We start from the raw sequence: 14084 nt of genomic DNA, 5'->3' as shown, positions 1-14084 counted from the left end.
TGGTCCATCGATAAAATGGTTTCTTCAGCCGTCATCTGTACTTCTTTGAAGGTGTCGAACGTTTCACTCCTCTTCCGAAAAACTTCGTCAGCAAACTAAAGAGTTCGCCTACGAAGAAACCTTTTCATAGATGGTTTAAAAAAATGACAATGACGCTTCTAAATGCTATTATTCTGTTTTGCTTAACAGGAGATGATCTTGGGAGGTCTAAAAGCAGAGACTTTATATTCCGTCTCAGTGGCAGCATACACCACCAAAGGTGACGGAGCACATAGCAAAGCCAAGGTGGTGAAGACCTCAAAGATGGGTAAGCACATACCCCGTAGGTGCATACGTACTCTACAGGGAATTTCAGCCTCCGACGCAGTCGCCAAATTGAGTTCAATGCTTTTCTGGTCGTTAAATTGACGCTTAAATTAACTTTCTGCTTTTCGACTGCATTTGCAGTACCCACCCCTCCTTGTCTGTGGGCACATTCGGGATTAGGTCCATCAGTGGTGCTTCGATGGTCTCCTCCATTGGATTGCGCAACGTCAGGCTCCGATGGCCACAGGCTCCCTTTGGAAATTCAAGGCTACCGCCTCCAGTTTGGCCTGAAGAACACCTCCCTGGAGACCACGATAAATTTCACAAAAGAGAGAAACTTCACCGTCACCAACCTCTCCTCGGACTCCACCTATGTCTTTGTGCTCTCCGCAAAAAGCAGAGCGGGCTACGGAGATCCGGCGCGTAGGGAAATAAGCATACCCGTCATCCCACCCTCAGGATACCCCAAAATATCTGACTTTGTTAACGCCACTTGCTGCTCCCTCCAGTTCTCCTGGCTCCCTCCTAACCAAGAGGAAAGCAATGGCGTCATCACAGAGTACAACGTAGCCTACAAAGAGACTGCAGGATCCAAACCCTCGAGCGTTCCGGGCCCCTTTTCATTACCTGCTCTTCTCGCGCCCCCGCATGTGGTCACGCTACCGGCGAGCCAGTCTCGTTACACAATCCTGGGCCTCAATCACAGCACAGCTTACCAAGTGCAGCTCAGAGCCCACAACAAGGCAGGGCCTGGCCCATTCAGCCCCCCTCTGCTGTGCCGAACCTTGGCCTTTGAAACAGGTAGAGTTGGCCTTCAGATGCCGGAAACACCCTCCTGCTGTGGAATTCACGCCAAAAAAACACAAAACTAAAAAAAAGCGGCCCGGTTCTTATCGAGTGACCCCACCTCCTCACACCCACTCCTGACCCCTCCCTACCTCAGAGATGCGGAAAACAAGACGGAGGAGGGCGAGCGACCCTTCGATCTCTTCCACTCACTCACTTACCTCCATCACCTACCCTTCACCAATGGAAAAAAAAAAGACTGAATGTTAATGGCTGTTTGCTTCGGAAGCACCGCTTATCACGTTTCCCTCAGGTAAAAGTCAATACAGGGCATCAATATACGGTACAGTACCTAATCCAGAAGGTAAGTGGACGGTTGAAATGAAGTGAAGACTCGCGGCCGAGCGATCTGTTCCATCTGATAAACTCCGCCGGCAATTTATCTAAAGCTCTCGCTGACACGTCGACTCGGAAGGGGAACAAACACAACCTTACACTTGGTGAATGTGGCATGTCACATTCCTACTGCTACTGTCTGTCTTGTCTGTTCCGCCCACCATTCACTCTCCTCATCACCTGTCCATCCTCCTAACGACTTTGTCTCACCTGACTGACACTTTTTTTTCTTCATAGGTTCATGTCAGCGAAAGAGAAAGAGAGTTGTTGAACTCAAACTCCTCCACTGAATGCTGTTTTCTTCTCTTTCAGACGTGCCGAGGAATTTTTCAGTCAATCTGGCCACGAGGACCAGTGTGCTTCTGACGTGGGAGTTTCCCGAAAGCAGCAACCCGTATCGCTTTAGTGTATGTCCATCATCTTGAGCACCGACATATTTTTAATGATAAAATTAGTCACACGCCTCCTAAGGGGCACCATTTTTTACAATGTAGCCCTTTGTATGAGAAACCAAATTTAGTCTCTTAATATAGACTCGGCGTTCCTCACTCTGCAACAGTGGACCCATCAAATTTCTCCCAGGCATAACACAAAAAGTAAAAATGGCTCGTAATAAACTCTGGAAACTGTCAACAGGAGTGTTGTTTCGTTTCCAAGGAATTGTTCAAGTACAACTTCAAAAATAATTTCAGTAATCACCCTGAGGTCTTAATAGGTCAATTTGACTTTGGTATCCTCAAATGATATCGACAAATGCAAAATTCTCTCTTGCGTGGAATTGTAAAAAAGTTCAAACTTTTTTACTGAATTGCATTCGTACAGCTCTTTGCTCCGGTTACGATGACTGAACTGATGCTGGCTCATCTTGCATGAGAAAGACCCTGCAGCAATTGTGACTAATGCGGCAACACACGCATACACCGACCAAAATAAATAAAGAAATAAATTCATAAACAAACAAGCACATAAAAAAATAAAGCAATACCTGAATAAATACATACATGGAGCGCTGGACGAATAAATAAATAAATAAATGCATACATACATAGGTAGATAGGTAAATAAATTCATTGCTATATAAATGAACAAATAATTAGTTACATAAAATAAATACATATATAGATCAATAACTTAATACCTAAATAGCAATACCAAAATAAATCCATACATGGAGCGCTGGATGAATAAATAAAATAAATACATGAATGAATGAATGAATGAATAGATATATAAATGAACAAATAATTAGATAAAATAAATACATATAGATAAATAACTAAATAACTAAATAAATAGATATATGAATAAACAAAGAATTAAATAGATAAAATAAACAAATACATATATACAGTAGATGCATAGATAAATAAATACATAGATACATAAATAGATAAGATAAGTGAATACGTAAATAAAAATAAATAATTGAATAGATAAAATAAATAAATACATCCATTAATAAAGATATAAATAAACAAACAATTAAATAGATTAAATACATTCATATTTAGATGAATAAATAAACATGTAAATAAATTGATATATTTATTAAAAAATATTAAATATATAAAATAAGTACAGTAAAGTCTCGTTATATCGATATCGGATATATCGATAGTCCCGGTTATATCGATACTATTTCTATGCACGCACGGAGAAAATTACATGCAAACAGAGTCGGATATATCGATAGTCCCGGTTATATCGATATTTTTTCGGACTCCCTTGAATATCGATATAACGAGACTTTACTGTACATAAATAAATTAATAGATAAATAAATACATTTTGTTTGGTTTGATTTAAAGTCACCAGGGGACAAATAAATCAGTTTTAAATGTCTCTCAATAAGTCATATTTATTTGGATAGATAATTTCATCAATGTGCTTCACACAGTTCCAAAATGACATTTAATGGCATTTTCACTTCAGTTCTGGGGGCAGATAATTCCTTTTGAATGCCACAGAACAACAAAATGCTGATGCGCCGTGTTTCATTTGAACTCTGGGTTCCACTAATTAGAGCTTTTGAAAAGATTGTCAGCATTATACGTGCTGACTTCACTAACTCTCCCTCAGGTGGAGTACAATCGACAAAAGATGGAAGTGGATGCTCGCCTGAAGAAGGCGGTCATTCCAAACCTTCAGCCCGACACCAGTTACGACTTCAAAATCACCGCTCCCGAAGGCAACATGGGCGGCCTTCGCCACCGTATCACCGCCAAAACGTCCCCGCCGATCACCATCCGACGCCCGGAGATTGATCACACGCGGGACACGGAGACCACAGTTACGATCATTCTGCCATCCCTGGAGTCTCGAACGCCTGTCAAGTAAGAGGGATGATGTTAAATTTTTATAGACTACGACGCTTCGCTGTGTCAATGTGCACTTAATTTTCTTCCTGTATTGATGATTGTATATGCTAATTAGTTGATTAGGCCATAAACCAATGAAGCTTCGTCACGTAAAGCAAAAAAAATAATGCCTTCAAACATGTATAATGCATTTAGAAACAAATCTGAATTTATTCTACAGCATTGGTCACAAACTCAAGGCCCGGGGGCCAGATCCGGCCCACAAGGTCATTTGATGTGGTCCGCGAAAGCAGATAATCAGAATCAGAATCATCTTTATTGGCCAAATATGTAGAACGCACAAGTAATTTATCTCTGGTAGAACACACTGCACTAGTATCATCATAGAAAAAGATATACACATAAATATGGAGGACACTAATAAAGGTTAATCTAATGTAATCGAATTCCTTAGTGTAAGTGGTACCTCTCAAGAATAACTGTGAGACAATGTGCACAAATTCAAGCAGACAGTGGTTCAAGTGAGTACAGAGCTGCACCGACAATGATTATAACGGCATGCTGTTCCACGGGGTTGTGCAAAATTGCAAAGAGGCGCTATACAGTTATATTTGGATTACTGTTTAAAGAGTTAATGGCGACGGGGGAAGAAGCTGTTTAAATCTCTGCTGGATTTGGTTCGTGTGGATCAATAACATCTGCCTGAGCTGGAAAAGGTGGTGGACAGGGTGTGGAGGGTCCAGTAGGATTTTTCCACGCTCTTGTCTTGATTCTTGCAGTGTCGTCATATGTGTTGATGTGCTAAAGATCTGTATCAAAATGTCATGTTTGTAAATAATATTTGGCAATAAGTTTGTTGATGTATTTATACTAGTATATACTAGTTGAGCAAAAATTGAACAAACCATTATGATGAACTTAGCTCATTTCAAAACAACTACAGTGATACCTCGGTTTACGCACCCCTTGGCTGACGAACTTTTCGGTTCACCAACGTTACATTTATGAATATTGTACCTTGGCATACGAACTTTACTTTGGCATACAAACTTTTTCGTACACGGAGCTGCCTCGATGAGTGATGTCGGTCGCGAACGAGCCCGTTCTTCTAACAATAAAATGGCAGCCGGCTGTTTTTGTCCTCTATTCCCCGCCCCCAGTCTTCGGTGAAAGCCACGTGATTGGTCAAGAGCGCAGCAGTGAAGGGGGTGGTCTAAACATTAAAGAGACAGGCAGACGACAGTGAGAGAGTTGCTGCAAGGTTAAAATATTCCCTCAATCAGGCTCCACAAACAACCCGCAGAATCCATCTGTACACTTGATGCAAGAAGCTATCAACCCAGCTAAACAGAACACAATTGATGAGAAACTAGATACAATTATCACAGAGAAAGCACCTACAAGGGATCATTCCTAAAGATGGTGAACGGAGAAGGTTACGTTCCTCATCAAGTGTTTAATGAAACCGGCCACTCCATTCCATCAAGCCATCAACGACCATCACAAAGGTAAATAAAATGACTATTATATAGTACAGTTTATTTCTTTAATTATAATACCGTAGCACATTTTTTATACATAAATTAAGGTATATTTTTGTGTAGTTTTAAGGCTTAGAACATTAAAAAGTAGAAAATTATGTTTTATGGGGACCTGGGAACGGATTATTCTCATTTTAATGGTTTCCTGTGGGAAAATAGTTTTTGGGATACACACTTTTTGCCTTACACACTCTGTCTGGGAACCAATTAAGTTCGTCAGCCAAGGTATCACTGTAATTCATTTGTTCTGTCCAAGTAATAATGAAAAAGAGGGAAGGCATAACCCCAAATTGCCCCGAGTCCCTCCACCAAGAGGCTAAGAAAGACTTGTTTTAATAGATTATCTAGTTGGATAATGCTTCATTTTTATCTCCCGACCCCCACCTCAGGAACATTTATGTTGTTGTGGTTCCGTTGAGGAGAGCCCGAGGCGTCATCAGACACCTGAAGAGTCCGGACGAAATGGATCTTGAGGAGGTGAGAACCACAAAGACAAAAAATGTCCATTCATCTTTGGAAGGCAGAAAGCATCTTTCCACAGCCACCCACCAAAAAAAATGAGCCCACTTTGAATTGAATCTGAATACAGTATTAGTCATGTTGGGATGCATCATTTGTCTCCTCTTCACCAAACATCCCCCACATGTCTCAGCTGTTAAAAGACATCAGTCAAAAACAGAGGGACTCACGCCAGCAGAAGCAGGTGGACCTACGTCGCGCTTACATCACAGCCCGCTTCACACCTGCCACCCTACCAGCCTTCTTTACCCTCGGGGACCAGCTGGACTATGGCGGCTTTGAAAACCGCGCATTAGAGCCCGGGCAGGAATACGTCTTCTTCATCCTGGCTGAACTCAACTCGACAACCGGGGTATGAAAGCTGACGTGTCCCATCACTTTTTTCTCTCTTTTCTTGTGAACCCCGCCTTCCCTACCACCATCATCCAGCGTGCTGTCACGATGCATCGAGAGCAAAATGGCCTCACGGATGCGACGATAACATGTAAAATTTACGTCTGTTGACGTATCGTCGGCAAAAAGGCAATAACGTTCATGTATTTCCATCAACGGCACTAATATTGATTGACTGGCGGCAAGAGAGATGTTGCCTCTATGTGCGCTACTGCTCCATGTGAGCAATGGAATTGCAAAAGACATAAATATTCTGACTCGTATATTTTGTAGGGTAGATTTCAGCCTCGGGCTGCTCTCGAAAAGGCCATCCGAGCTACTAAACAAAACAACACCAACAACAATGCTGGTGTTCTAGCACTATAAACTTAAACCCCTTTGCAGAAATAACATTTAAGGTTTTTTTTTAATGGCTGCACTTGTTTTTTTAAGACTTTGTTATATTAACACATTCAATGCCATTCACGAATTTATTTGGGATTTGAAAATATGACATAGAGCGTCATATCTGAATTTGTTCGGGTTTTGTTTTTTCATGCTTGGGTGCCGATAAAGTGCTAGCCATGACCCTTTTTCTTTGTTCCCCCAAGGGGGTATCATTTCCCCTTTTTGTTAGCGTTTTGTTGCAGCTTCAGCTGTTGTTAAAGCGCTATACAAACCATTATGTATGTATTGCATTGTATTTTGGACAGCTGCCCTCATTTCAAGCTCAGAGAACTCCAGACCCATATCACTTGACAAATCACGTTGATGAGCTGTTGTGAGTCTTTTTAAACAAAAATGAACTGAACTGTTTATCCTCACAAGGGTCATGGGACAGGTAGTAGGCGGGGTAGACCCTGTACTGGTTGCTAGCCATTCGCACGACACACATAAATTAGCAATCATCCACTCTCACACTTAAGGACAATTTCGAGCATTCCATTATTAACTCATTCACAAATTTATTCTGGAATTGAAAATCTGACATAAAGCGCTATTCCCGAATTTGTTCGGGTTTTGTTATTTTAAGCTTGGGTGCCGATAAAGCGCTGCCCATGGCCTCTTGCAATGTTTTTTCTTTTCCAAAAGGGGGCAGCATTTCCCTTTTTTCCATGTTAGCGCTTTGTTCCAGCTTCAACTGTTGTTAAAGCGCTATATAAAAGTAGTGTGTGTTGCATTGTATTTTGAACAGCCGCCGTCATTTCAAGCTCATATAACTCCAGACCTATATAATTTAGGAATTAACTTTTTTTTTTCTGATGAAAGAAGACTCTAAGAATTCTTATGCTGCATTGAATATTTATGTAGTCCTGAAACTCAACAGTCTGTGGGTCCTGGAATTCAAGTGACAATGACAAAAACCCTGGCACTGTGAATGAGTTAACACACCTACCCTATCTTTTGTTCAGCTACAAAATTTGTGTAACTTTTGAACTAGGTGGTAAAGTAAGAGCTTTATTGATCGATCAATCATTTGCTCTTCTTATGACAGTTATTCTTGCAGCAAATAAATAAATGCCTCTATAAATAGTGCACTCTTTGTACTTTGTCAATATGCAAAAAAAAAAGAATTAATTTGGCATTGCATCGTGAAACATACCAAACCATTTCAGCACAATCATTTGTAAATATAAGGTGGTGAATGATCAATAAAATCGATTTGTGGGGGAAAAATGACCACATTTTGACATGAAATATTCCAGGCCAATGCCAGCAACAAGATGCATAACAACATTTTTGTAATGTTTTTTTTTCTATCATCAGAAGATGTACGTGGCCAGTCCTTACACAGATCCTGTGATCGCCCCGGATTCACACCCCCAACCTCTAGATGCAGGTGACGGTCTCATCTGGGTGGTTGGACCTGTCCTTGCAGTGGTTTTCATCATCTGCATCGTCATCGCTATTTTACTCTACAAGAAGTGAGTTGATCAAAAAAAGCACCGTCAAACTACTGTAGCCATGAGTGATATTGTTAAAGTGACTGTACTTCTTTGAAGGTGTCGGATGTTTCTCTCCTCATCCAAAGAGCTTCGTCAGTGAACTAAAATTGTGCTGGTAATTCTGGCCTGAGGTTTAATTTAGACCGTGCGTACAACAGACTTCTTAGGTCATTACTCATGCTGATGAGGTGATACCAGAGCTAATGGGGCAATCAGAGCCAGGAATAGAACACTAGTGGTAATCAGACAGTACAAAAGAAGTAATCAGATTAGTTTCAGGTAGTAGTCCACTGCTCCCCCAACCTTAGGCCAGGGACATATCAGAGTAGGGGTCTAGCACTACCATTTCTGTCCATTAGGAATATATATATATATATATATATATATATATATATATATATATATTTTTTTTTTTTTTATTTTTTTGCATATTGACAGCGCAACTTTAATTTGCTGACGAAGCTCTTCGGATGAGGAGCGAAACGTCCGACACCTGCAAAGGAGTACAGATGACGGCCGAAGAAACTTTTTCATAAATGAGCAAAAGCAAATTTGTTGTACCAGGTCTTCTAGATATTTAAGCAATTCCTGACAATAGAAACTATAACAGGCTCCAGAAATTCAATTTGAAATTTGGCACAATTTTAAATTTAATTTAGCATAATAAACAGCTACATTAAAGACAAAGGGAATCTGGATTTGCAGCTTTTGGAATCTGACTTACACCCAAAATGGATTTACTGGTAATTCTTCCACTATGTTTAATGCATGTGACATAATTAAAACATCGTAGCTAGCTTCAATTAATAATTTTTGCCATATCGTTGCTGAAGGCACAAACGCATACTTTTTGGTTGCTGGGGAAACGCCTTCTAGTTTAAAGTGTGCGCAGCCTTCATTCTGCTGCATGATGTCCAGCTTTTGACTACTAATGCAGCATATTGATTTTTCTCTGTCTGTTTCCTTCCTCTTCTTTTTCTTAATTATTCCTTCCCTGGATCTTGTTTTACTGGAAACAGCAAACCTGACAGGTATGATTACGCCAATGTCGAGCTCTTGTTTTTTTTACCCTTGTACCCGAGGCAATTACAGAACATAACACCACGTATTGTACTTGGACATAAAATGTCACGTTTGTTCATGTATGCGCATTAAGTCACCAACGCTAATGCTAATGGCGTGTCAGTGCTGAGTCCAATTTTCTCTGGCTGGATTTATTTATTTAGTCATAATTTTTGTTTTTTTTGTTTTTTGCATGTGCTAAATGCTCTCTTCATAAATGAAGCAAACGTAAGGATTCTGAACCAGGAACCAAAAGTCTTCTGAGTAATGCAGAGATGATGGCCCATCACCCAACAGACCCTGTGGAGATGAGACGAATTAACTTCCAGACTCCAGGTATGGAAAATATATGCAAACATACCGTATTTTCCAGTGTATAATGCACACTGGACTCTAAGGCGCACCCCCAATCAATGGTGTATTTTCAAACATTTTCCATATTTAAAGGACAATCGACGTCACTTTTTTGTTTTTTAACTGACACCAGAAAAACGTTTTATAGCATCTAAAATACCCAAAACACGCAGTATGATATTTTTAGTCAAATGCAAAACACCAATAAAAATGACTTAGTGTCCAAAATCTGCAAAAAATTGAGCTGCGAATTGGGCATTTTCAGGAAGTCCCGCCCCCAGTTCGTGACGTCATGCCAAGACGTCTTGCATTGCTGGAGAATCAAAACAATGGCTTCAGATTCGGAAAATATGCTTTCTTGTTCCACATCCAGTGAATATGATTCAAATAGTTCTGAAGAGGAAAGCATACATGTTTGCAATCGTCTGTGTAAGCTCTCAGTCGTACAGGAGTGGTCCATCGATGAGAAGGTTTCTTCAGCCGTCATCTGTACAAAAGTGAAGGTTTCGGACGTTTCGCCTCCTATCCAAGAGGCTTCGTCAGCGAACTACTCTTTAGTTCGCTGACGAAGCCTCTTGGATAGGAGGCGAAACGTCCGAAACCTTCACTTTTGTACAGATGACGGCTGAAGAAACCTTCTCATCGATGTTTGCAATCGATTAAAGAATTTATCCTTTAGTGACGTCACGTACGGACTCGTCACCAACTCAAAAACAAGACTTCCTGAATATTCAGCGCGAGTCTTAAAACGTAAAATATAGCAATATGCGGTGGAATCTTTGTAAAATACGCTCAGTAGAAGTCATTTGAAACCATTTTACAAATTATGGACACAACTTGTCCGGAGACGTTGGTTGTCCTTTAAGGCACACCGGACAATAAGGCGCACCTTCAATGAATGACAAAAGTTTTACAAATATCATATCGAAATATATACAAAGTTTTCCAAATATAAGGCACACCACATTATAAGGCGCTACAGTAGAGGCTACGCACTACTTCTACAGGAGGAAATTGAGTCAGTGGCTGCTGACAGTATTTGCCAGACCTCTTGTGGCTCAACATGACTGCACATATAAGGCGCATCTGCGTATAAGGCGCAGGGTTATATTTTGAAGAAAACTAAGGCTTTTGTCTGCGCCTTATACATCAGAATGTATGATATATTTTCTTCTCGGCAAATTCCACTTCAGCCAATTCAGTTTTTTGGTAGCCGTCAGGTACACTACACATGAAAGTAGGCACTGACAAGATACTGTAAAATATTGACATGGAAAAAAAACAATACTCACACAAGAACCTTTCAAACACAGAACCTTCAACAGTACAAGCCGCAATTGATAAGCGAGCAAATCAGCCTGTCGCTTAAGGTCAGTTTGGCCACTGTCCACTAGCGCCTTGATTGAGTCAGCACAGTGTCAGGAGAAAAAAAAAACCTTTCCAGCCACTGCCGTCGAAAGCCGGTGCGTGCCCGAACAGTCGGAAATTAAAGCATTCCACCCCGTCAGTCTTTGAGCACAAACTTTGGATGTGACTTCAAATGTGAAGCACGACGAGCGAAGTTTGACTCATCAGGCTGATTCATCTTGCCAAACGAGACCCCGCTTTGGAATGAGTACCCTATTTTCCGGTGTATAAGGTGCACCCAAAAGGCTTAATTTTGTTCAAAAGTTGGCACTGCGCCTTATATGCAGGTGCACTTTATATGCTATTCACAGGCCTCAAAACATGCGTGTACAATAATAATAATAATAATCATAATAATAATAATATATTTCATTTATAAGCGCCTTTCAAAACTCTCATGGAGCGTACATGTGGGGCAAATTTATAATCAATTTCATGTAAAAGTTGTCGAGAATTATTCTAATTACCGTATTTTCGGTGTATAAGGGGCACCCAAAAGCCTTCATTTTCTTCAAATGTAGAAGCTGCACCTTATACAGTGGTGTACCTTATATCTGAAGTCATATTGAGCCACAACAGGTCTGGCAACTACTGTCAGCAGCCACCGACTCTATTTCCCCTTGTAGAAGTATTGTGTAACCTCAGCCTCTACTGTAGTGCATTTTCATGTGGTGTGCTTTATATTTGCAAAAAGTTTGAAAATACACCATTCATTGAGGGTGCGCCTTATACATTGGAAAATTTTGAGCTACAACAGGTAGAGTCTACCTGGTAGTCTGTCAGCAGCCACCGACTCCATTTCCCTGAACAGAAGTGGTGTATAACCCCAGCCTCTACTGTAGCGCCTTATCAAGTGGTGTGTCGTATATTTGGAAAACTGATATATTTAGATATTATATTTGGAAAACACTTCATTCATTGAAAGTGCGCCTTATATATGGAAGTATGTTTTCAAATCCATTATTCATTGGGGGTGCGCCTTATACTCCGGTGCGCCTTATATATGGAAAAAGTTTTAAAATACATTCTTCACTGGGGGTGCACCTTATACTCCGTTGCGCCTTATATATGGAAAAAAAGTTTTAACATCCATTCTTTACTGGGGGTGCGCATTATATGTGGAAAAAAAGTTTTCAAATCGATTATTCATTGGGGGTGCGCCTTTTACTCCTGTACGCCTTATATATGGAAAAGGTTTTAAAATCCATTATTCACTGGGGGTGCGCCTTATACTCCGGTGTGCCTTATATATGGAAAAAAGTTTTAACATCCATTCTTCACTGGGGGTGCGCATTATATGTGCAAAAAAGTTTTCAAGTCCATTATTCATTGGGGGTGCGCCTTTTACTCCCGTGCGACTTATATATGTAAAAAAATTTGAAAATCCATTATTCATTAGGGGTGCGCCTTATACTTCGGTGCGCCTTATACACCTGAAAATATGTTACATTGCTTCCTCAGTTCTCACCGTGCGATCCAACAGCACTGCTGGTTACGTGCTGCATGGCTGTGGCTTCCAAAATAAGCGTAAGCCTTTCACGAACCAATGATGCACACGATGCCCTTGTTGGAAATGTGGTGCGTTTCCATGGCAAAGATCTAAAGATGAAGGTTTTTAGCTTTTTTCTATGCAAAGTGACGCAGATAAAATAAAGCACTTCAGCTGCTCTCTTCCATCACGACATTTTTTTTTGACAGCAGCCTTGAAGTGCCCTCCTTTCATCCCTTGAGAATTGTGCTTCGGAGATACCCTGAATAGATGAAATTCGTTTCCCACCGATGATGTTTGAGGTCATTTAAGACACGAGAGGCATTTTGTGATTACCTGTCGACAGTGGCGGGTCGTGGATTTCATCGCTAGGCTTTCAGTAGTGCTACGTCTGAATAAATCCAGACTGAAAAAATGGTGGTGGGATTTACAAGAGGGTACCATTAGCCGGGAAATAACTGACAAACCTTTCTTAATGGTTTTTTCTTTAAAAATCCGTCTTGCAAATGGCTTTAAAGGACAACCGACGTCTCCGTATTTTAAGAGTGTATAAGATTCCACCGCATATAGCTATATTTTACGTTTTAAGACTCGCTCTGAATATTCAGGAAGTCTTGTTTTTGAGTTGGTGACGAGTCTGTACGTGACGTCATGAAAGGACCGCCCCATGACCGTAAAAAAGACGCATTTTAGCGTCCTTCCATCACGTCAATGTATTTTGCTGGACATGTTTGGTCTGAGAACCGTGTTGCCTGTGGAAGCAGAGGTGGCCACTGGAGGTCGCCATTTTGTGCCTCTTTTCTGATGATCCATTGTTGCCCCAATGTTGCCTCAAAATGGCACTAAATAAATTCTTTAATCGATTGCAAACATGTATGCTTTCCTCTTCAGAACTATTTGAATCATATTCATCACTGGATGTGTAACAAGAAAGCATATTCTCCGAATCTGAAGCCATTGTTTGGATTCTCCAGCAATGCAAGACATCTTGGCGTGACGTCACGAACCGGGGGCGGGACTTTCTGAAAATGCCCAAATGGCAGCTCAATTTTTTTGCAGATTTTGGACACTTTAAGTCATTTTTTATTGGTGTTTTGCATTTGACTAAAAATATCATACTGCGTGTTTTGGGTATTTTAGATGCTATCAAACATTTTTCTGATGTCAGTTAAAAAACAAAAAAAGTGACGTCGGTTGTCCTTTAACAGTAAATATCCAACCAAATCCATTCCTTCTCCTTCAGCGATTGTGGGTTGACAAAGCTATTCGCTATCTAGCTAGCTAGCTGACTATCTATTAGCTATGTATTAGCTAGCTAACTAGTTTTCTATCTATTTGAGTTATTCCGAGTTGAGTGAAACTTATCCTGTGACTGTAAAAGGACCCTGACAGTTTTGAAAAGTGCTTATAAATGAAATGTATTGTTGTTATTATGATTATTATTATTATTATTATTACTATTATTAATATTATTATTAATAATAATAATATGAATAACAAATAATATTATTAAGTCACATTCTTTTCCTTCTTCAGCCATTGTGGGTTGACAAAACTGCTACTAAATCAACACAATATATTTGCCCGA

General features: G+C 40.3%; 1 protein-coding gene across 1 annotated transcript in view; it reads left to right on the top strand.

The window, feature by feature from the left end:
• Positions 1-14084, top strand: part of LOC148891362 (receptor-type tyrosine-protein phosphatase S-like) — a 115414-nt gene that overhangs the window by 83470 nt on the left and 17860 nt on the right. The window contains exons 16-24 of the mRNA XM_089007377.1: positions 190-307; positions 448-1107; positions 1801-1895; positions 3568-3821; positions 5737-5824; positions 6000-6218; positions 8006-8163; positions 9204-9215; positions 9470-9582. Coding sequence (XP_088863503.1) covers positions 190-307; positions 448-1107; positions 1801-1895; positions 3568-3821; positions 5737-5824; positions 6000-6218; positions 8006-8163; positions 9204-9215; positions 9470-9582 — 1717 coding nt within the window. The remainder of the gene's footprint in view (positions 1-189; positions 308-447; positions 1108-1800; positions 1896-3567; positions 3822-5736; positions 5825-5999; positions 6219-8005; positions 8164-9203; positions 9216-9469; positions 9583-14084) is intronic.

Source organism: Hippocampus bargibanti, linkage group LG11, assembly GCF_051943395.1.
Source record: "Hippocampus bargibanti isolate YZ-2025 linkage group LG11, ASM5194339v1, whole genome shotgun sequence".
In the NCBI taxonomy this organism is placed as follows: domain Eukaryota; kingdom Metazoa; phylum Chordata; class Actinopteri; order Syngnathiformes; family Syngnathidae; genus Hippocampus; species Hippocampus bargibanti.
The sequence above is the reverse complement of the archived record's forward strand: the minus strand, read 5'-3'. Positions and strand labels throughout refer to the sequence as shown.